Below are 25,360 nucleotides of genomic sequence, written 5' to 3' on the forward strand. Positions count from 1 at the left end.
TAGATCAGACATTAGATTATAATGATTAAACTGATGGAGGATTAAATGTGAGACATCGTCTGCTACACCCTGTGAAATTATAATGCATGAGTGTGTTCGTGAGGATGACGCTAAGGTATCATGCAAGTGGATTCATGAACGGATCAATTGACAAGAACTTTCCCGCCCCACCTTGCTTACTTAAGTTGTAGTATCTCCACATATAACCAGTCAATTGCTTTACATCCAGAGTCTATTAAATCGGCTCACATGATTCATCAAATTCCCAGGCATTTAATGTTTTTTTCTTTGAGTGCGTGATGGTGTTTGTGATTCAGTGCATTTTGCTTAAATCAAATGCGTCAATAGAGTTCAGCATGACATCTCAGTTGTACGGAGAACATTTTTGCCAGAACTATGACTAAAGGATATGCTCACTGAATGAGCCGTCATTTCATCTGATTATGTTCTCCAGTTGTCACATAATTCAATTGCTCAATGTACTATTGATGTGCTATCGTTCAGGAGCAAAGTACACAAATAATAGGCTTTGTGTGTCACCAAGTTTTGCATTTTAAAGATTAAATCGACTCCTTAGAAGGCAGTTTGTACCAAGTAGAGGCTTTTAGCTTTCCAGCAAAGGCGAGCACTGCACAAATACACTACTCATCGAGCCTGGAGCTGTGGCAGGTTTTACTGTCCAGAACATGTGTGGTTGCGAGGGAATATGCAACAGAGTACGTCTTGGAATAGATGCAGAACTGTTAAAGGGGAAAAGGCTTGTGTCAACACCCGGACCTGACAGAGCGGGCTCGCGGAGAACGCCGCATAGCCGGAGACATCAGAGCACTTATAATACATAGAGGCCCAGTGGAAATACGAGACTTCACTCTGCGATCCCTGATTTATTTAGCACGATTCAAGCTTCGGCTGGAAGTGCAGCTTGATATGAGGAAGGTCAGGCGAGGTATAGCTTCCAGACATACATTCGAAAACGGCATTCTTTTTGAAGGAGGGAAATGTATGTGCGAATGTGGTATCGGTGAATGGGGGTGGGCAATAATGTTTGTCTTGAAGGGCGTGCATTCCTGAGATACGTACTTGCATACGTACTTGCACAGTTTATCCACATCAGATGGAAAAGTGGAGCGACAGTGTTACTGAACCCTTAGGCTCTGGCTAATATATTTCGGTGTCTGCCGTCGTGGCCTCCCTAATTTGTTCCCAGAGATTCCCTTTTCATAGGAAAGCTCCTAGAAGCACCCAAGGACGCTAAAACGACTGCTAACTCATGCCATGCAATCTAGCATGCTCGATGGACGGTAGACCTGGGAAGTGTCTGGATGAGAGATCTGCAACTTTTTGCATCCAAATTCAAATAACCCTGTACTCTGCTTATTTGGTTTGCTGAAAGTAAAGTTCCTGAAAGTATGTTCTAACAACCTAAACTTGCATTTGGGATCATTTAGCGATGCCTGCATTGGGATCGTGTACAAAAGATCCTGTCCCTAAAAGCAATCCTTGGTTGTGTCCCGTAGAGAAACATGGCTTTTAGAGCAGAGACGGATGATGTTGTGTGCCCTACAAACATGACTGAAGGGGCACTCAGTGCTTTCATCCCTGCTGACGGCGGCAGAGGATGGCTGCTTGGACGACGGTCAACCTCTGCTAATCCAGGGTAAAAATAAGAGACCCCAGTTCTGACTCCTCTTGCTTCATCGAGGAGCTTACAGCTCATTTACACTCAGCTCTAAAAGAAGGGCAGCTCCTCTATGCGCTTCGGAGGTTTTGTGTGGTTGGTAGCACTGTTCGGTATGTCAAGATGGTAGTGGGATGTACAGTATTATGGCTACTGTAGATACGCACTGTGTTTGAGTTTTTTAGTACATCCTAAGTTTTAGGGTCTCACCTGTTGTTTTTGTCATTTGACTCAAAATTCTCGGTGTCCTTTTCAGCTGCTGGGTAAAATATCAAGTAACTCCCGATTTAAATCTGGAGTAGAACAATCGAGTATGCGCCCTTGTGAGTCCAACATCTTGTGCTTGGGATCAATTCGATTGAGGTCACTGGAATAAATCTGGTGTCAATTTCCCTTGGATGTTCTGAGGCCAAAGATGGATGCTGGCACGCTACTCCTGCAGACAGGACATGGTGGTCTTCAGTGTGGTTGAGTGCAAACCTCGGAGTGGTCTTAGCTGGTGACCCCTGTCTCTGCTTAGGTTAACTACAGTGTGTGGAATGTGGCGGAGGGCAGCTGTGTCATGTGTGGTCCCAGGAGCAGGTTGACAGAAGGTGCCCTCTTGGTGACACCCCCTGTTGTGTTGTGCATGGTGGTACACAGCCTAGGCTGTTAGCAAGGGTCAAGAGGACACCAGAGGGCATGTTTGGTTACGTTTACACCCTTTCAATTGGACTGAAGACCCTTTACGAAGTGAAAAATTTATAAATTTAGTGTATTTGAGTTTTTCTAGAACTAAGGTCAGTCACATTTGCCTCAACATGTGAACAGTTTAGTTGCCTGTTTCTTGTCTTGTCTGTATGTATGTATCTTATTTGAAATGGAATGAGTCAGACTTCAGACTAAAAACAGCCGCTGTTGACATAACACAAGCAACACCTCATTCAAGAGCCAAACCAATCAGTCGGCAGATATTTACACTAAGTCTGCTCTAGCAGAGCCAGATGGAGTGAAGACTTATCACGGTCAAAACGCTCTGACGTGACGGGAAGCTGATGGAGGATGATGTATGTTTCCTACAGGGGCCGGGGTCTTCTTCCTATCCACCACAGAGGGCGAGCATATCAGTTTCCTGTTCGACTGCATCGTCAGAGGCATCTCCCCCACCAGGGGCCCATTTGGTCTGCGGCCAGTGCTTCCAGGTCAGTACCAGACGTGTTGAGTGTCATCCAGCTATTGGCATTGGGATATGGATCACCCCTGCTAAATCCATAAAGACAGGGATGGCACATTTATAGCAGTAGGTGCGGGTGGGGGGGGGGGGGGAAAGGGGACAGTTACCTGCTTAATTTAGGTTAATTACTCGTTGCCCTTTTGCCTTACATACCCGACAAGGTTTTAATTGGACGCTTGCCATCTTAATTGTAACAAGCGTCCCCAAAAGCATACTTTAAAGCCACCATGCTCTTCCTTTGGATTAAAGCCATCTTTTGGGTTTCTGTCTGCTGCTGTTACTCAGCAGAATTACGGCTTTTTTTAGTGGTTGTATCTACAACTGGATTACCATAAAACAGATTGTGAAATGAGAGAACAGGATCTAATAACCATTGGGCCAACTGTACACTAGACAAGGGATACAACAAGGTCGCCGTATACATATTTAATAGGATAGGCACTGTATGACTTTAATTACACAAGCCAACTTAATTCAGCTGCTCGAACTACCTTGCGATTTGTGGGTATTCCTGTTTTCACACATGTCGTCACCCAATCCGAAGTTGCCTATTGCCATCCCCTATTATTGTCGTGCGTAGTAGAATAAATAGCAGAGACTATGTCAGAGCGAGAGCCCGGGGCGGTCAAAGTCACAGTTCGCACAAGCAGAGGCCAATACCCCCCCCCCCCCCCCCCAATCACTCTGGGCATGTGTGTAACCTCACCCCCCAGGATTCCACTGCATACTGCCCCGCACCCGCACCCCACACTTGACGGTCCCCCTTAATGCACCTCTCTCTCCTTCGTGGCGTGCGTCTCTTTCATCTTTCCTTCCGTCTGTCTGTAGGTCTGTCTGTCGGTGGACGTTGTGCTCCACCTTCCTCCCTTTTCTCTCTTTCCCTACGTTGCTCCTCCTTTTCCACCTCCCTTTTCCCTTCTAATTCCATGAACGCGTTTCACGTCAACTGTCCCTTTCAACTCCTGCGTGCTTCGTCTCTCGTGTGTTTTCCACTGTGCCTGCCTGCCCCCCCCCCTCCCCTTTCCCCCCTCAACAACAGTGTCTCGTCTCTGCTTTACTGTGAACAATTGTGTGTTTGCAAGGATGGGAATATTTTTGTAGACAAGAGGCTAAATGAGATGTCAGATGGTTTGCTGCAATTGAATGTTCTGCATTTTGGAAACATGGTGATGACCTTAATGCAGCCCCATGGCAATCTCCGTTTGAAACACACGAGATCACCTTTCAAATGGGTTTTCATGGCAGAACGATTGAACAATTGAACCTCGGACGGTAAAGGTAGACCAGATAGTCGATGTAACAACACAGTTAGTCGATGTAACAACACAGTGACAGCTGACCTTGGGTCCAAGGTACGTTCAGGATCCTCGCACGGCACCGACGATCTTGAGCCGCACCGACTCCATTTCCACGTCCCGTTGGGAACATGTGGCAGCACTATAAATAAACTCTGTAGTGTTGCACAAACACAGCGAGGCGTTCTTCTGCGTGACCCGCTCCTCGCAATTCTAAAGGCCAGTCATGTTCAGCCAGACAGACAGGGGGAGATCCAGCTCTCATCATGAACGTGCGAGCCTTTTTCACTTTGTAGTTGTACCTATGTAGTTCAACTTCTGCAATGTTTCCCTTTTTGATGAGTCATCCAAAATACACAACAAGGCCTGCACATAGCACACAAGCACATAACCACATACCGTAGTCGGAACCACTCACAAGGCCATGTGTAATAACAGAGGTATTTATTGGAGCTGTTTCGATGTTTCCACAGCTGTCCCATTTTAGCACTTAGGCACTGTGCTGTGTCGTATGTTTGTCTTGGTGATGCTAGCAGAACACCCAAGGCCAACCTCACAGATAATCTTTGAAGTGATTTACAGACCTGAACTCATATATATGAACAGAAAAGCAATCAAGGAGAATGGCTTTGCCACTCACAATTCAATTGTGATCCGTGATACCGTATGGTTTCAGACAGACCTTATGACCTTTCAATACATTCCGTGCGGAAAATGCCAGTCTTGAGTAATTAAAGGAAAACATCTTTAGCATTGCTCATAGGTTCTAACTCAGAGACTCGCTGTGTTTGCTCGGACAGACCCCAATGCCAGCCAGAACGACTTGGAGGAGAGGGTGAACCACGAGGCGCAGGAGCTGGAGAAACGCCTCAGCATGCTGTCGCACCAGAGCAGCACAGGTGGTCTATCTCTCTACCCTGTCCTTGGAAACAATTCGTCTCCGCTCTAAAAACGAGCAAATGTGGAGCGTGCCTCTAATGGTGCCTAACCACCTCAGACATGATCAATGTGATGCATGCTAATGATGTCATGTCGAAGAAAGCGTTTGAGATGACATTTTATAGATATGATTTATACGTTGACATCTTTGATTAATGTGTTGTTAATATTTTTTGACAGCCTCGTCTACTTATGGCCCATCTGTGGCTGGAGACGATCGTAGTATATCTGGCTCTTCTGACACCTCAGATACCAGCCAATCAGACTGCAGCATCGGGAGCCGTCTGGCTATTTGGACTGAACCAGCGATTAGCCCCTGCTCTTCGGAGAGCGCTGGCCAGTCAGGGGCTAAAGTGGCCACGCAGAGCGAGGAAAAGCTGTCAGTCAACCAGGTGGGCGAAGCCCGTCCAATGGTCAAACCTTCTCGGTCTCGGCAGCTACAGGAGATTGGTCGGCAGAGCTCTTCTGACAGCGGCATAGCCACAGGAAGCCACTCCTCTTACTCCGGAAGTTTCTCCTCCTACGCTGGAAGCTTGGACAATGGTCCAGGGGAGGATTTTGAGTCTCTACTCAGCCTTCCCCTTCATCTAGCCCTGGACCTGAGCCCTTGCAGCTGCCCTCCAGCCCCAGGACATGAGTACCAGGTGCCCACATCACTAAGGTACCTCTATGACACCCCCAAGAGCCTACTCCAGGAGGGCGCCAGGGGAGCCCAGGCGTCTGAACCCCCCGTGTCACTCAAGGACGAGGCGACAGAGGGCGAGGAGGCTCCTGGAAGTCAGTCCAGCTCTGCTCCTGGACATTCCGCAGCCGAGTTCCCACAAGGCCAGTCGGAAGAGAACAAGAGCAAGGTGGCGCCATCTGGTGACAGTCAGCACCATGAGTCTTGCCAGATCTGCAGTTCTCACACGGCGGGCTCCAAAACCATCCTCATCATCTGCTCCACTTGTGGAGGATTCAAGGTACAATGGTTCGTCTGTAACTGTCATTTAAGGCAGGAGTCAAAATGTATCTTGTTTTCCTGTCATACTAATTTACATTTTACATTTAGCAGACGCTCTTATCCAGAGCGACTTACAGTAAGTACAGGGACATTCCCCCCGAGGCAAGTAGGGTGAAGTGCCTTGCCCAAGCACACAACGTCATTTTTCACGGCCGGGAATCGAACTGGCAACCTTCAGATTACTAGCCCGCTTCCCTAACCGCTCAGCCACCTGACTCCCCTAAACCAATGATCTGAAGTTGTCCGTGTCTAATTAGGTTTTGGTTTCGCGCCACATGACTCTACAGTCAAACTTCTTACTGGATTCTGATGTTTCATAACATTTGATAAATAAATAAAATCCCAAACCTTATGAATAGTTATTGGTTTACAAAGTGTCTTAACTTCTTTAGTTTCCTTAGAAACCAGTCAACCAGTTACATCGTTTTTGCAACATTCTCTGTTATGTAAGACATCTTTGTAGCAGCTTGTATAAGTAAGGCCTGCTCATCTCTGTATCATCTTTTGGCTATTTATTTGTTAATACAGTGTGAAATCTCACAGCAGTCCTTGGCAGACCCTCTAATAATACTCTAGTACCGCCCATCAAATTGGCATGGTGTGAAGGCAATTCAGGTTGCAACTGTCACTTTACTCAGCCAGGTCAGAAGTTGCATCTTGCACAGTTAGCAGTGCCTCAGGCTGTTACTACACCTCCAAACGAGGTGTGCTCACAGAATGTTTTAAGGTTTACCTGTTACCACGGTAACGTCCTTTCAAACTGGGTTTGGACTTTTTCGTTTTGATTCGTTTTGATTCTGTGGCAGGTTACTGCAAGGCCATTAGATTAATCTGGACTTTCTCTTGTGTTCAGCTTGTGTCAGCTAGTGTCTACACTTTCACTCAAATGCTAATGGACTATAGTTACAATTTTGATGGAAAAGTAAATCTGATTAACTCCAAAAACAATAATCGAACAACAGGGACTACCGTTTTATTCAAAAATTCATTATGTACTAATACTTATTCCCTTTTATTTTGTTTATTATCCATAGCTCCATCTACAGGTGGTGCACTTAGTCGTGAAAAGTATTTGAGAAATTCTAATCGACAGTGATGATTTTTTCCTTTAATTTTTCCTTTTCACTCATCCATCTCCAAGCTGTAAGTTAAGTTGAGGTTTACGACAGCACAGGCTTGACCATGTTTGCCTGGCAGCACCAGTCTTATGAGACAAGGAATTGAGTGGGAGGACAACTATCAGCAGCCTTTAGCTTTCAGCCAGACTGAATTCACAATGGGGCTTTATCCAAAGGCTTTATCAACTCTTTTATATGTCCAAGTTGCTGCACCCCACAACGTGTTTTCATCATCACAATTCCTTTCCTTTTAACGATGAAAGACTCTTTAAGACTTCTGTGAAAGAAACTGGAAATTTTACATTGTGTTTCATGTATTGTGACCAAAAAAAATATCTTGTGTTCTCCTCACAGGGAACGCCTCTCTCCCACCTGGGGGGCTCTGCTGTTCCCTCCATACCAGGTAAGTTTGATCTTTTCGGAATGTATGTGTACACCAGTACCATAAACTTCTGTTACTGCAGTTATGCATGTATTCTTGGCTTTGTTTGTATATGTGTTTAAAGAACTACATATGAACCACCTCCCATTGGTAGGCTTTAAATCAATGTGCAGATTTAATAACGTATATATATATTATTGAAGAAGAGATGCTTCATGATGTTTGGGCCAAACCTGAAAACCCTAGTTTGACAATTCACCCCAGGATCTTCTGAACCAAATTCAGCAGAAGAAAGTATGAACAAGTGCCCATGCAGACGTAACAGCTCAGCCGAATCCAAGACTTTAGTTTCAACAGAAGCCATGGCATCTAAAGCTTTACCTGCCCAACTGACCAATCATAGCTCAGTGAAGCTTATTTCGAAGAAGATAAATGAGGACCAGGCCCCAAATAAGAAAGGCAAAGAGAAGTTAGCAAACCTCCTAGCTGATCTCTTAGGCTATCCAAGTATAGCTGGAGAGGCAGGCACACAGACAGGCAGACTGAACTTCTACGAGTCAATGGCTGCTGCATCTGGCCGCGTACTCAGATGCCAGCCACCTGTTCCTCATGGATCTCCATCCCATGATTTAAGCTGCGGCACAGACAAAGACAGTATCATATATGAAAATTGTTTCAAGTGTAAAAGGGAGAATTGCCACCCACCCCAAAGAGTGCCTCCAACAATGCCTTATTGCGGCACAAATAGTGCTACTTTGTTGGTTGGTCAGAAGAACCACCATGGCTTTGGACAGGCCTTACCCTTTAAGCCCTGCTTGGAGATGAGTGTGGAGCAGGAGGGGATGTCTAAACAAGAGGACTCGGCTCAAGTGAAACAAGTGGACCATGTGGTCCAAAACAGAGTCCTCCAGTGTGAGGAGTTGAATTGTCAGTCAGTGACAGATGAAGGTAAGAGGGGCGACTCAGCACCCAAACTTCTTTTTTTTCTTCTTCTTCTTCTTCGTCTGAATGCTAACAAACAAATCCATCCGACTACTTGGTTGGCCTCTCCAAGGTCTGCATCCTTTAGAGTGTGGGCTTCTGTATTCCATGTCTGTTTTTCTCTTTGATTAATAAAAAAAATCCCTTACTTTGTTTTCTTTGTAATTCTTCTTGTACTATTTTTCCTTTCCTTACCTTTCCGATCTCCTTGTTCTGCTCTGGTATTGATTTCAGATCTAGCTGCTTTGAAGGTTCAGAGAGATTCATGGAATCTTAATAAGTAACCAGGACATTTAACAGAATGTTGTCCCAAACAAAATAAGATGAAGTCTATATTCTTATATTTTTACATAGACAAGCCAGTCTGTTTTTCAGCTAGACCCAGTTTGCTGCAATTCCGGCCACAGTTGCTCCAACAATGTGGTTATGTGTATGGGGGTTATATTTGTCCTGGAAATTATGAGGCATGTTGTGGGTTGCAAGAGCCATATTCTATTGCTATTGTACAATATTAACCACAAAGCCTTCATTCAGCATTGACTATGTAACTATATATCTTGTCCAAAGACAAGACATTTTGTGGTCAAGTCAGTTGATGTTACTCTATCCCTGTAATCTTCCAGATCGTTCCGATCAGACAGGTTATGTGCTTCCTCACCAACACACCTCTTTTGGTGTAAATACAAAAACCTAGTACCGGTAATAATTAACTGGGCTTTCATTCAAGACATTAATTCAAGTTGAAAAGTGATCCTCATTTTTTCTTCCTCCAGACAAAAAAACTAGGAGTAAAGAAGAAAGGCGCAAAGTTGATCCTGCATATGAAATCATGGAGAGCCGTGCTCTGGAGAAGAATACAGAGGTGGGGCAAGAAAAAGTGTGATTCCATAACATTACATTCTGTCGTTTTAATAGTAGTTAAAATGTCTGGTACAGTAAGCTGTACATCAGTAAATACTGAATAACAAATTGATCCAAAATGTTTATGTGACCATGGCATTGTAATCCATGGGTGAAAAAGAATTGAACAAATGTAATCTACGTTTGTGTGTAATGTCACTAAATGTTCATGTGTGGTGGGTGACCTGGAGTGACTTGAAGATGCACAGTATTCCCAGCAGAGGCACAGTGCAAGGGTACTCTTTTCATACAGTTATATGTGGGTGTTTGATGAGTCACTGTACTCTAAAGCCAGCTGTGACTGCTCAGAGCCAGAGCAGACTGTGTAAGAGCCTTACCTCAGGATTGCTTGCCTGAGCCAGACAGCGAACCATGAGGGGGAAATTTTACACCTTTTTCGCAACATTGCCTCTGCTGTGTTCTCTGTCTGTAACTCTGGCTCACTGTAACCTTGGTTATTCATGCATTAAAAGCATTTATAAACCTGCATGACCTCAGAAGCCTACAGACTTTACAATGTTTGAGTACTCAGTGAACTCCATTTATAAAAAATAAAGAAAATCTAATCTGAAGTAGTTGGCTGTCTAGTGAGCTGTGAGTTACAGATTGCCCAAGTCTGACTTCAATTTACATTTCACAGTTAGTTACTGTCAGACACAGAGAGAATGACACCATTTTTAATAAAGCTTCTACTTACTGCATATTTTTCAGACAGAAGAGAAAAGCAAGTATGAGCTAATGGGGAGCTGTGGACACCAGAGGTTCCTTCATGAGACTGAGGGTGAGGGAATTCAAGGTTCTAGAACTTTCCATGTTCCGTCTTAACCCACTAATCATTGCACTTGAAGTAAACAAAACAACCAGAGTTGGATTTGTTGTTTGATGTCCTGCTTTGCCAGTAAAAGCATACACAGGAGGTTTACCAAACAGATTCTTTTACTTTTCTCAGTGGAAATTTGAAGTTTATAAATAAATATATTGTATGTATATAAATATTTTAAAAAATATGTTCCAGACAAGTAGAATGTCTCTGCTCTCATTACGATAATTCCCTTTGGTCCCGCACTGGAAAGGAGATCATTTTTTTTCACGAGTCATCTTCATAATGACCCTTTACACCGTGCGTGTATGAGTGTTTTTGTGTGAAATGAGGCTCTCTCAGATGGACTATCTGATGTGGCAGACAGCCACCAGATATGGGGCCTCGGAGGGGAAGAAGGCACAGACAGGCAGATACCTCATTAGAGAAACTATATACCAATAAGTAATTCAGACAGAACAGCACATTGCATGATATAAATGCAGCCTGATCATTAAAATCAAAGAACTATTTCATTGTTTGCATTATGCAAATCACATTTCAGATTGATCAATGATGCGTTCGTGAATTCAGTGTGTATTTAAGGCCCACTGTAACTGTGGTTTAAGTTAAATAAAGGCCAAAGTTGATGGTAATAGTTTCATCCTGTGACTGATGAATGATAGGACAAGCTGCTATTCTCAGACCTATCTGTCCATTAACATTGCAGAAACGGCTGCTTTTGTCAATGCATTTAGGTATCTCCACAAACTTGTGTTGCCTGAGAAACAACTACAACACACAAACAAAATCACACAAAACACACATACACACACTGTTCCCCCAAGCAGTCTCTGCCAGAGGTGTGCGGCGATGTGTAAAGACAGAAGATTGGCCGTGACGCAAGGTGAAAGGGCAGTCGTCAAGGGAACTCTGGACAGTCAGAACGCCCACTCATGGATCTGTTCCCCTCAAGTCTTGTACACACCTGTTCCAGAACGGTCTTCACGACTGTCACGTCGTGGAACCAGATACATCACTCACCCTTAGCAATCACCTCCCACATCTGGCCACAGTACCCAGGTTACCTTCCTCTCATCTCCCTAACCCTTCCCACCAGGGGGCACCCTGGACTAACTGGGATGAGGCTTTCGCCGCAAATTGCCCGGAGGGCTAGCATTAGACCAGTAGCCAAAAGGTTGCCAGATCTTATCCCTCAGGTTCAGATGGCAGCAATGCTAGGTGACCCAAAAGTAGGACCTGAGCAGGTGTCTGGGGAGTAGCTTGTGTCGACTCTTTGCAAAACGAACCCCCGGCCCTGAAGAAGACTCATGAACCAAAGCCAGCGTACAGCGTGGGCGATGAACTGTAGCTTACCTTGTGCCTTTCGTTAAATTCCTCTGTCCATGCCTGTGGAATATTGAGAGGAAGAGGAACAAAACCCAGAAATATACCTTATGGCAATGATGTACGGCACTTCTGCTAGACTTTTCATCACTTAGATCAAATCGAGTGATTCTTATCAAAGATTGCCTGGCAATTTACTAGCACATTCCCCGGACTTTACAAGCCCAGGCTACTGACCGTGGTGAACTCAGGTCGTCAAGCTTACCCAGGGGTTACCCTGGCATTACTTCCAGAGAGAATCCCTAGAGAGGTGGTGACTTCCAGGTCACTCTGCCAAAATGCCTGCCCCTCCCTCACCCTCTCCGCTGCGATCGTTCTGTGTACCGGGAAACGGCTAGATGGTCTTAGCCCTGAACGGGATCAGCCCACTGTTGGACTGTTACAGTAGCCATGGGGAGCCAATGTTTGCTCTATGAGCCAGTTACACTCTCAGACCATGTCACAGAGCGAACAACTGAATCTTTATGGCTCTCTAACGGCTTTGGAAAGACTGAGGGGGAAAATGGACGCTCAATGTCAAGAGACCAGCTGAATTACGTGTTCTATCTGACACCAGATTAACACTAGGCAGAAATTACATGAAAGGAAGATAGACACATCAAAAATATATATATTTGTATTCAACTTCAATTACAGCACCAAGCCCATATGTTCAAAACAAGGGTGATGCATTTGTTCAGGGGTATTTGGTTGAGTTGATGGAGAGTTGATGGAGAGTTTCAGTATAGCGATACAGCAGGGACGAAAATTAAGGACAATATGGCACGCATCAAAGGAAGACCGTTTCGGATAAGTCATGTTTCTCCATGGCTGATACGATGCCCTTAAGAAAGAGTATCCCACAATAGAGCTGACGTAAGATGTGTCATTGACAGTGTGAAGGATGATTGTATCCCACTGTTTTTACAAGACGCCTTCAGTAGCGTTGCCATTTCATTACTGAAAGAGACTCAAAAGACGATGCTTTTGTTCACTACTATGACTGCCCTTGGCTACACTGTATATGATGAGCAAATAGACTGACCTAGAAAGATGAACGCATTCTACAGCTGCTTTAACATTGTTCACATCTCCGGTGTGATTGCAGATTCAATCTTAATTTCATTGCTGTGTGAACATTCTTTTGAAGTGATTACGACCATCTTTTTGGCAAGAAGCACAGTTCCAAGTCGGAATTAGCATCCAATGAATAGCATTCGAATACATATCAATTAGATCCTTTCAGATGTCCCTTGGATACCAATAGTTTTTTTTACAGCTGTGCAATCTCTAGGTCATGTTGGTATAAATGAGCAACGCTTAATAATGAGTGGCATTATTAAGACAGAGCTGCCTGCCTGCCAGCTCTGTCTCACCTGAGGTGACTCATACACCACCACAGTACTTTCTACGTAATGGATGATTTGCTCTCTCCCATCCGGTTCTTCATCTGCAGGTGTCGTGTTCGTGTTCCCAACTGATATGACAGCTCCAGATAGGTGCCGGAGTGATGGCGTGAACTACGTTAACATCCCCGTTAGCCCCACGTCCAAGAAGCAGCTGAACTACATGGAGCTGGAACTGCAGGAGGCTGCTGTGGGAGGCAGGGGCCCTGCCAGCCACCTCTCCACACAGAGTGAGGACTCACCTTTTGACCCGGGTCATCTTCGCAGGCCAGCCGCCAGCGTTCCTTACTGTATATGCAACCGTGATTAGGATTCTACTAGCCAGTAGTCTTGATGTTGATATTTTGTAGGTATGAAGGATATGTTTTTGTGAGGAAAATACAATTTTTTTAAGGTTTCTGTTTATTCAAGATAAAATAACCTAGAGGGATGGACTGTAGGCTAACACTACTAGCGCATATCGATTTCAATCCCCCCCAAGAGACTCTGCAAATGAGCATCCTGTAATTCTATTTCCCTTGGTGCGAGGAAGAAAATGCCCCTAAACGATCCTGTTGATTATTTCTGTCTTGCAAAGCGACAGGCGAGCCTTTGTAATCAAGCCCAGGGACATGATAGCAAGGTTTAATAGGCAAAAAGTCAGCCATTACCATCATTGCTCTCAGGAATATGAGGAGCGCTCAGACTTGATCTGAGAAAGGTTAATCTCCAACGACAGAGACACAGTTCTTGTCCTAGCATGTGCCCTCTTTTATCTGTCAGAAGTAGGAGGAGTGTTCCATCGAAGATGCTTTGGGGGGGTCACAGGGGCATTCAGAAAACCGCTGTGAATTCACTTGCCCTAATGGGGTCAGCTTCTGTGAGGTGGGTGTGGGTGTGTGTGTGTGTGATGAGTGTGATGCCTACTTTGTAAGACTGCTTTGGAAAGCAAAACTGAAACTTTTATAGTCTTTTCATGTCTCATGAACAGGAACATAATACGGGTGAGCGCACACATTTTTTGTAATAAACTCTGCTTATGTATTATTTACTTTCATGACAAGTGGGCTACCCTTTCCCCTTGAAAAATAATAGGGGAATCTGTTTTATGTCTCGACAGGAAAAAGTTCCACTAAATATGCCCAGATCGACATCACTGCTACAGAGACGGCTCACAAAGTGGGTACCCAGCATGCACTGGGCCGAGAGGAGGGTCTTCACTCTATGGAGCAGCGGAGGAGGGGAGCACCACAGTGACATCACACGTCTCCCCACCCCCTGATCTTTGCAGGACCTCATACCCAACTGGGCATTTATAGATTCCGACACTTCGAACTTCCTAGTGCAGCTCCATTCTCCACAGTGTCAAAACTCTTTGGCAACTCCAAAAGGATGTCAACCGATTGTTGCTCGATATGTACGTCTCATTTTGTGCCAATTACCGCAGTCACGTTTTCCGTGAAGGCAAGCTGGAAAATATGGCTATCGTCTGCAGCGTAGCTCCCACAGACTGGACAGCTGCCCACAATCAAAAAAGCAACATGAAAACAAGTGAAGGAAGAAAGCTGTGTGCAGGAGACGTTCCAATCAAGACTTCCCGTGTGGAGTCAGACAACTCATTAGATGGCATTATGTCACGGTCATAGCCCTAGGCAGGGTAAGGGTGCGTGAACGTGCTAATTTTGAGCTGAGTATTCGCTCTTCCAAACCCCCACAGCTCTGGCCTTTCAGCCTACCCGGGCCACCCCTAATAGAATGTGCCACGCTCAGGATCTCATCTGGGAGAACAGAGAGGTGTGATTATCAGTTGCGTTCACCTTCAGAAGTTGCTTTTAATTATCATTGCATTCAGTGTTTCCCCTAGCTTTGGGGGGGGGGGGTACAACATGTAGAGACATAAATGACATGCTGTTGTGTAAATAAGATAAATAACATAAGGCCATTTTTAATTGTTTAATAAAAGAGCAAAGCTATAGACCTGTTTTATAGGAAAGGTAACCTTAAATGACTTATTTTGTGATCTGGCGCTATATAAAAAAATTATATGGGGGGGGGGGGGGGGGGGGGGTGCCCGGGGGGTGCCGCAATATAATGGTAGGGGAAACACTGGCATTAATCCTACAGTATGTAGTGCTAACATTTCTCAAGGCAATTTGTTTGGTATGTGGTAAAAAAATATATATATATTTTCATCCTATACTGTACAGTACATCCAGTCTTAGTCCTTGGAGAGTACTATAGAAAAAAAAGATCCCAGCTTTCAATGGTTGTGTTATCCGAAGGAACTTTGACTAGCTTGATTGTGGTTAATTGCTGAGCATCGACCACAACAGAATTGACGATGCTCCAGTTTGTTGTTCTGTTTCACGGTTCATGTGGAATTGCTGTGGGACTGGCCAAGCTTTACAAACAGTCTATAAATAATTCAAAGCACAGGCTACAGTACGCTGAATTCAGTTTTCTTCTTCAGAGAAAGCCAAAGCAAAAAACAATATAAACCTTAGACAAGCTTAAAACACTTTTTCCCCCTGCACACACAACACTGTGTGTGAATGCAGGGTTTAAGCAGATGTAACAGCCATTGTTTGATTTGTGATGTAAGAACAACTCTAATCTTAAACCACATATACGTTTTCCATTTAATCTGCATAACTTTGTTGAAAGAACCTCCTTTTTATTTACATCACATGATTTCTTCTGTAGCTGTAAATACATTCTGTCTTTCATTTGAGAAGATCTGGACTGCCAAGAATTATACATTTGAAGATAATACTGTATGTACAGATTTATTTAAAGAGTTTGAAAATAATTTCTGTGTTTTTCAAAGGGCCTTTTTTCTTGTAACATGTTATTTATATTGTGTCACAACCACTGCTTTTTAAGAGTGTAAGTTCTCACATTTACACTTAAAATTGTATTAATTTAGCTCAGGGGTCCCAACAAATGTTTCTGCGAGGGCCAGATAATTTTTCCTTTCTTTAATGTGGGGCTGGGTCGGTCTGTAACAGAAAATTACATGGGCCAGAGTGACTACCAGTATTATTGTGGCTCAATCACGATGGAACGTTATGTTGAATGTACCATTCTGTTGGTGGGTGAATCTAACAAATAATTTGTTAATAATTATAGTTAATATCTAAGGGAAATTTTTATAGGTAATAACTAAGGGTAATTTTAGTTTGAAAGCTAACCTTCATTATCAAATACAGATACCGGTATGATATGATTAAAACATATAAGCCTATTTAAAATTACATTTTCAAAATATGTCTCTGGCATTGTTCAGAGGGCCGGTCTAAATATGTGGGCACGCCATATTCGGCATGAATATTTATCCAAAGTAACATACAAATAGTGCATGTAGATGGTACAGCAGACAATCAAACATGGGACTTTTCTATCCAAATGTGATTATTCAAATATAAACCCAATGGTTATACATATAAAGCAAGATTACAATTCATTGTTTGTTTTGTTTTTTCGTTTCACATTTTTACATTCCATTGGAAGTGGTATTATTTTCCTGGCCGATTTTATAAGTAATAACAAAGGTGTAGAAACAAAGTAACAAGAATTTTACCCAGTAACTGTTAATTTGTCACCATCATGTTGTAGGCAGTATAACATTCCTTAACAGGGCGATAAATATGCCAAGAGGTGATATATTGTATCCACACCTGTAGCACCCTTGTTCTTACTCTACTTTACTTGGTAGATAATAATAAGATTTGTTTGCTAGGGAATAATTATTATTCTCAGCAATTAACAGTTGACATTTCTATCTAAAAATAGGCAGTTTAAGAAGTGCTTTAAATTATTTTCTTAAATGATTTTAAAATATATTCATGATTTTGTCGTGTCTGCGCAAGATCAAATGACCTACCATGCTAACTCCTTTAAGGTTCACCTCATCTCATCATCCAGCTGGATCATGCATCTTTCAGGTGGCAACACGGTGATTGGAACCAGTCGGAGGACCTGCATGGGCCACCGAGGAGCTTGTAATTGAGGGCCAGGTCGCACCATGTGAGATTATAAAATACTTAATTATTTCTATCTTTAGTGTGATATGAGATACGATTCTGAATTTTTGTTTATCTACAGAATGGATAGGACTGAGGTGCTGGTCAAAGCTAAAGTAAAGCCTTATAAAGACCTATGACACAAAAAGCTATATGTGAGTTCTGTGAGCTGAAATTCGGAAACCTTTCATCTGGCTTCAAAAACGTAAATCTACTGTATTACATTTCTTATAATGTTACCTTTAAAATGAGATCTCAGGGTTGTTTCAATCGGGGCTGTTTTGTCAACCTATGCTCCCATCAGACAGCAAATTCAAACATCTCACGCTGTTCTATTATTGAGACATAGAAAGTCTTTTTTTAGCTGTTAACAGTTCATCCTTAGCCTTGAAACTCCTTTCAAGCGATAGAAATTGAACATTGCCTACATTCGATGAATTATTCACAATGAGAAAGAATTGAGTGAGGCTGATTTCCACACTAGAAAGATGTAATAACATTTAATAGAGCAGTCCACCTGGTTCTTTTGCGTATCACTTCAGTTCCTGTCCCGGATGTCAAATTTATGAGATGATCTCACCTCACCATCCCCTCCAGTCATAGATTGTCCTCATTCTCTCATCCTTTTATGTTTGTTTACATTTATGTAAAAAGGGAAAAAAGATAAGATGGCTAGAGGAGAGGAGGGTGTAAAGAAACGCCCTCAAGGGGCTTTGTTGTCACAACATGACCAGGCCCGCTACTGGTGCAGTTGAATCCATCCTGCCCCATCCTCCTCAACTGTCTTCATTTCCTCCTCAACTGTCTTCATTACTTCTCTTAACTGACACTCAAAAGGTCTTTTGTCCTACGGAGCAGATCAGGTGAACTCTGAAGATCTGGGGTCAAATCTATCACATCTTTAAAGTAATACAGCTGAGATAGTATATTGCAACCATAAACATTGATGTTATTGATCTACCAGATTCGTACCAAATGTCATTGATTACTGTTAATGACCTGGACACGTTTTATACAGTAGCCATTTATTATAGCGAGTGTTCTTTCAATTATGTAGGAGGGGAGTTTGTGGTACTAACTGTGCTTCGCAAGCATTACTTGACCCTTGACACAAATAATGAACCTCAGTTAAATTGTGATTCTGTTTGCTGTTGCCATGCCATGGGGAAAGAATGGTGAAGGTCTTCTTACCGTGGAGTAAAGTAAATCGGTGAACTTTGCATCTATTATTCACCATATCAGCTCAGTTGGTTTCTTTATAAACTTTGTGAGAGTCTCAAACAAGTTCTTTCAGATATCCAAGTGCTCAACAACGGTCTTAGGTGTGCATTGATACTCCAGCCTCCAACATCATCAAACGTTAAGTAAATGCTATGGATCCTCAAATAGCATCTGATCATCTTATTTGTCGCAAGTGATTTGTTGCAATGGGTCAAAGCCTCCAGGGTACGGTAACATTTTCAAACGGCAACCCAATAAACTCTGTCCACTGACCTTTCTGTTCTGGTCATTGGGACTTGGTCATTGGCCTTGTTCAACAGAACTCAATTATGTCCTCTAATGGCCCACAGAAAGAGGATTTTGCAGTCGGTGCCCACAAGGCATTGCTGAGAAGAAATGTTCTAATCTCGTTTTTCTTTTATGTACACAACTCTTTCCTTTTTGCTGCCTTCCCACTGGTCAAACATTTGATGTCTCGGTCAGTCACAAACTAACTCGTTCATACTCTATAGAATTTGAAGAACTTTCCATTTACACACGAGTTTGAGTTCTTTATATTTGTCTCTTTAGGAACCACAAGGGAATGGAAGGTGACAAAAAGAAGAATGATGCACATTACTTGACTACCTACTTTCAGATATATATGGGTCTATGGTCCAAACGATGAAGTTGAACATACCAAATTAATTTATATATTTTATGCAAGCAAAATACTGACTGGCATACTGTGATTGAGGAAGAAATTAGTCATACAGCTAGAGTGAAATGGGGCTTATTCTTGTTTTGAGAAACTGACAAAGTTTGTCTTCATTACCCAGAGGATGTGAAGACAAACACTTGAGCTTCATAATCCACTACTTGTATACCGACCTTTTATCATGGACAGCAAGACTCATGTGGCTTTGGATTACCCTGCTTCAAAAAACAGGAAAAGGATTTGATTACAAAAACAATCCACTTATCAATGACATCACCAATGTAATTATGCAATGAGAAGTGGCTGACCCTTGATGGTATTTTTCTCTTCTCTGCTTTCTGTAGTTATTGATTTCCATGGGTCTTGGTCCCATCGGTCCTTCGAGGTGAAGAATTCAATTCAGTGTGATGTTCTGAATCATTGAGAGGGCTCCGTTATCTGTGTAGCCTGATGGCAGGAGTATGTTTAACCTATTAAATCCCTTCAGGAGTATGTTTAACCTATTAGATCCCTTCAGGAGTATGTTTAACCTATTAGATCCCTTCAGGAGTATGTTTAACCTATTAGATCACTTCCCAATAAGGTCCACACAGTGCTGTTGCTGTTAACATTAAACCACCCTGATCATGGGCTCAGTTATTCAAATGTGTTCTGAGTTCATTTCCTAAGACACAACGACCAAAATCGAAAGCTGAACATGTATTCAAACATGCCAGTGCTAGTAAAAATCCTGATTTGAATTCATCAAGAGCACTGAAATAATTATACTATAGTGAAAAGGAGATGAGATCAGTCAAAAGTATTTAGTCTTTAACCTGACTACTCATGTATTTGCAAGGAATCAGTTGAATGACAACTTCTACATTGACAGCGCGCCAAATGTGTTGCTAAGCCCTACAGTTGCACAGTGAATTTGAATTTCTTTTCATCAACAACAACAAATGCAGCCACCTACAGCTGTCTGTGGCAACGTGAAGACAAATAGTTAAATGATGTGAAAGGTTTGATTGAATATAGTTTTTTTAAAGTCACTCAAGGTTAGACAATTTATCAATCCAAAATGGACAATCACATCCCTGTTTGTGTCCATTCATACATTAAAAACGGATGTGCGTCATCGGTTGCACACCAATAAAGAGAACATCTGGCAAATCAAGTATTTGCCTCCTGTTTACACTTTCATTTCACAGCAACAGTTCCTGAGCGGATTAACACGGATATGTAAAAATGGTTCTCTAACATCAGCCAGTGCTATAATTGATCTGGAGATTAGTGTTTTCTCATTGACGTGAAAAAGTAATGACCCTGAATTGTACTTGTATTTTAAAGGAACACTATAGTACACAATTACACACAACACATGCACGTACAATTACATAGTACACACAAAAAGAGAAATACAAAAAGACAGCCAAATTCATACTAGTCATAAACATCCTCAGCTCTACTGCTAATTTCAGGAGGGGAAAGTCACGAAGAGATGTTTTTTTTGTCATCGGAGCTAATGTGTTTGAAGTAGAGTTAATTTGGAAATATGAGAGGGTAAGTAGGAGTGGAAATTGCACGGTTCCAGTAAGTAACATGGTATATGATGTTCAAAAATACATACATGAGCATTTAGTGAGTCATTAGTTCTTTAGACTTCACTGCTATGCACCGTAACTTGAGCTAAACATATTGAGAGGTTGATTCATATTATGGTATGAAGAATCTTTATTTAAATAGAGGGATACAATTGGTTTTGTCTTTTGGACAAATTAAATTAAAATAAGTTTTGGACTTCAACTGAAACATTACATTCTAAAATGTTGTTTTTTGGTGAACTTGTTACTATTGATAAACGTAGATATTCTTCCACCTTTGCTTTAAGTATTTATACAGCATTCTGGACGGTAAAGTTAATATAACTTATAACTCTATTAGCAAGCAAGCTGGTTAAGTATATAAATTATCACTAGTTGTTAAGGACATTAAAACAGTCAATAGAGGGAATATTCTTTCCACCCATGCAGTAACGTGTGGCTGGATGTCATGGTGATTACTGTAGGTCTATACTTTGTTCAATTCCATGCTGGACGCTTACTGTAGGTGATGACAAAGAGTCCAGTATAGGGAACTGAATGTATTGTAGACATCCATGAAACGACCACATCCCACACACCGCCGGACTGAATGTCGGACTGAATTTATTGACTTGTGTCCTTAATTCTGACTAAATACTTAGATAAGGTAAGAATCTGTGTGTCTGGGGAAAATGTCCAATACATTATAGTAATTTAGTTACAGCAAGAGAATAGTCAACTCGTAGCTATCTAATGTTTCCACGGTAGATTTTCTGATGATGACTTATGATTGCTTTATTTTCCGTGTTCCATGTCTATTATGACATAACAAGGACGCATCTTCAACCGAATTGTGATCAGAAGCATAGAAATGCACCTTTGAAATGGAGTGCAAATGAAAGAAGAGGAGTTACCAAATGTTTGTGTATGTATTCAAAGGGGATTTATTTGCTGATCTCTTTCCAAGCAGACGCCAGTGTGTTAAATTGTTCCTCTGTATGATGGTTCTCTAAGATACTGTCCTTCCCAGACAGACAACCTGACACATCCACAGAAATGGGGCACAGAGCTTTAGCCACATCTACATGTCACATTGATGGATTTCAGCCTTTGTTTATTTTTTTTGAAAGATGGATGGTCTTCACAAACAACAGCCCAGTCATTATGTGGCCCCAATGTTCACATCTTTGACAAGAGAAGTACTCCAGCAAATATGACAGCAGGTGTTATACATTTACAAATGACTCATTGACAAATATTCATTCACATTTACTTGGTAACATGGCAAGGGGGTGCTAGGAGATCTCTCACCACCTATCAGAATCTTGGCTCATGAGGACAGGCTGAAAAAACACACACACACACACACACACACACACACACACACTTACATATACACACACTTGGATAGAGACTTACAGTAATTGGAAAGTTTGGAGGCCCGTTTCCGGCCTGCTAAGAAATGGAAAATCAGATAACCACAGCCCTCCTAGCGGCTCTGATATAGGCCTGATAATGGATCTAATAGAGGGGAGAATCAATATGCCTGTCCCCACTCTCTCAGCCAAGACCCATTTCCAGGGAGGGCACTCCATGCACAGAGGCACCTTCCAACCTGTGAAAGATTACAGGATGGCTGTTCAAGTGATATAAAACTGGATGTGAAAAATAGAACACCTGCCCTTATCGAAGCAACAAAATCCAAATCGTTTTGACCTTAATGTACATTCCACGAACCTGTGATCTTTTTTTACATTATATAATTGCCTGTAATCTGGGTTTTTACCTGCATAGTTAGGCATTCATATGTGTATTATTAGCACATTTAAAACCAACATTCTGCTGCTGTAAAAGAGTGTTTTGTAACATCCTCCAAATTCACATCCTATTTTCTCTAGTGCTCTCTCCTCAAAACCAATTCACTTTATCACCCATCTCTAGCTGCTAGCTGGCGAAGTTCCAAGATTCACTCTCTCCTGCCTCCTTCTGTGAATAAGTCACATGAAAAATGAATCCAGCGCCCCTTTCTTCACTTACTGAAAACATTTCTTTTTTGAAGTAAGTGGAGATTCTGTCATGCATCAGGGCTTAAGAATGAGGCTTCACGCCCAAATATCCACAGAAGTAACAATGGCCGGGTTTCCCAGATTCGTTAAGAAGCTCTTAACGCCAAGAGCTTCTTAGGGGAGCGTTCTAGAGCGTTCTTAGAACGCTCCTAAGAAGCTCTTAGCGTTAAGAGCTTCTTAACGAATCTGGGAAACCCGGCCAATGTAGGTTACAGAAGTCTGTACTCCCAAACAGTAAGAGGAGACACAGGCAACTATGTTTCTCATTTAGTTCTTGGGTCCTTCGAATGTGACCTAAGAATTTTCTGTGGCTGCAGATATTACTTTTATGTTTTGTTTTTACCTCTAGAAGATTTTTTCATTAGTATTCAACAAAAGCACATAATGGCAGGGTTTCCCAGATTCGTTAAGAAGCTCTTAACGCTAAGAGCTTCTTAGGAACATTCTAAGAACGCTCTAGAACGCTCTTAGAACGCTCCTAAGAAGCTCATAGCGTTAAGAGCTTCTTAACGAATCTGGGAAACCCGGCCAATGACAGATTGAATGTGCTGGTATTCCTACAAGCTCTTGGAAGAATTGATCAAAAAGAACAAACCAGTAATCTGATGCAATGTAACAGCCAAGGATGAGTTTGAGTGTAGCAGTTAAATTCCCGTTCATGGTGTAATAGTTAAGTTCCCATCCATAACCTTATGGACCTACAGTTTTGTTTCATCATGACCAGGTAAAGACTGCTGCTGGACGCCATGTATTCTCTCAAGGCTACTCTCACAAGGTCCTTAAGATAAACATCCAAGGATAAGCACAGATGGCCGGCTCTACCAGGAATGACCTTTGACCTCCCATCGAATCAAACTATCGCTCAAGAGTCCTCCCAAGGGGCATCACAACGACATAATCAGGTGCTTCCCCTTCCCGCAATCAACTGCTTTCACATTGTTCTTCACAACTCACAAGGACAAAAGGGATCAAAGACAGTTCTGCAAATGCAAAATTGATGGAAGAGAGGAAAACGTGGAAGGGGAACATAAAGAGAAGTGATATAATTTACCCTACTAACCCTTGGGGGATATTTTTATGATTAGAGATTACTGATGCTGAAGCAAAGCAAATAGAACAAGATTAGTATACATATAGGACATGGCACCTAATGTGTGATTCGAGAGGTTAAAAGGTCTATTGACATGTGCCATTGAGTTAGATGTAATGATGTTGATGGACCCTAACAGAAATGGACATCTTAATTTGAGTTTAGAGCTAAGATTATTCAGGTCTATAAGAGTCACACACCAGTGAAGAGTGATAAAGCAATACAAGTAAATAATAGTCTTTGTGTGCATGCCATGTGTTCATTTTCCGAAAAGGTCTATGATCAGAACAGAACCCCTCCACAAGTATACAGATCATCATAGTATTGCTGTGCTTCGGATGAGTTAGTGTTTCAGTATGCTGCTCCAACTGTGTTCAAGAACAAGGTGAAACATTTAGATGAGGTTCAGCAATCATTTGAGTTGAAAAGCAAAACTGATTCTGTTGATGTCTAAACATTTAGCTTTTGAAGAGGATAACCCTGACCAATGCAAGAAGGCTCCACACATTTGTCCAGTCTCTCATCCCATTCAGACGATCTGCTAAAATACGTTTTCCCAGTGAGGAAAAGCCTAGATTTTCTGAAAAACTGTCTGTACGGCTGGGTTTAAATAATAAAATAAATTATCTTGGAAAGTAAATTGTCTAGTACAATTGATATTTCTATAATAAAATCAACGCTAGCAATCTGTAATCTGTCTCACTATTACCTAATGCTATTGTTTACGGCCAGGGAGATTTAAGATTTATTTTTACCAAAACAACACAGAACACGAAAGTCTCAGTAAAGAGAGATAGGGATGGCGTGCCATGTCAAAAGACCTTCATCCAATAATTAAGCAGTCCAGCACTGACTTCAAAGTCCATTTTATTTGACATTTACACATTTCGATGGTAGGAAAATGTCAAGGGTCGCTGAGGTTCAATGCCAGTGTGCTGTCTTAAAAGCGGAGAAATGGTGGCCTGCGTGCCAGGCAAGGTTGTTTCCGCATGGCACCTTTCCTTTTCTGCCATACTTCATGCCCAACGTGATTTATTCTGGGTTTGGATGAATGTGTTTCCTGCTCCTAGTTTTAATGAGCGACCCACTTCATTTTTCACGGTAAGATATTGTGTACACCACTCAGAGTTGTTTTGGACGAAGTGTGATAAGGAATGATTTTTCCTCACAACTATTTACATTTTTTTGCTTTTCATTTTACAAATAAACATCCAAACTACCCAAGAGCATTTGGTAAGTGCTGAAAAAAGTCAAATGAATAAAACTATTTCTCCCCAAATTCAATAACCTTTCTTTTGGAGCTAAAGGGATAGCTCACATTCACTTGTTGCCTTCTTTTCAAAAAACATTTCAGTTCAACAGGTCAAATTTACTGAAGGGATTTCAGTGTAATTTCCCATACTGTTTGTGTCTATAATCACCTTTGGTGACTTGGTTCTGTTGTTGGAACACAACCTACAACCCCTTAAATATTATACAGTGAAAACCAATGTGTCTTCAAGCACCACTGGTCCATCTTCACAACTTTGAAATTAGCTACCTAGGGCATCTCTGTATTTGGATAAAATTCTGCTGGGAGTCCATATGTTAGCAGATATTTTCCGGAGTCAACAACTCTCAATT

General features: G+C 42.1%; 1 protein-coding gene across 1 annotated transcript in view; it reads left to right on the forward strand.

Moving 5' to 3' along the window:
• The window catches only part of LOC134010128 (uncharacterized), an 18,157-nt gene extending 3,047 nt beyond the window's left edge, over positions 1–15,110 (forward strand). Inside the window, exons 4-12 of the mRNA XM_062449996.1 lie at positions 2,740–2,859; positions 4,987–5,085; positions 5,306–6,087; positions 7,601–7,649; positions 7,893–8,576; positions 9,383–9,471; positions 10,221–10,290; positions 13,151–13,330; positions 14,200–15,110. Coding sequence (XP_062305980.1) covers positions 2,740–2,859; positions 4,987–5,085; positions 5,306–6,087; positions 7,601–7,649; positions 7,893–8,576; positions 9,383–9,471; positions 10,221–10,290; positions 13,151–13,330; positions 14,200–14,336 — 2,210 coding nt within the window. The 3' untranslated portion in view covers positions 14,337–15,110. The remainder of the gene's footprint in view (positions 1–2,739; positions 2,860–4,986; positions 5,086–5,305; positions 6,088–7,600; positions 7,650–7,892; positions 8,577–9,382; positions 9,472–10,220; positions 10,291–13,150; positions 13,331–14,199) is intronic.
• The last annotated feature ends 10,250 nt before the right edge of the window (positions 15,111–25,360 follow it).

Source organism: Osmerus eperlanus, chromosome 23 (genome assembly GCF_963692335.1).
Source record: "Osmerus eperlanus chromosome 23, fOsmEpe2.1, whole genome shotgun sequence".
NCBI classification, from domain to species: domain Eukaryota; kingdom Metazoa; phylum Chordata; class Actinopteri; order Osmeriformes; family Osmeridae; genus Osmerus; species Osmerus eperlanus.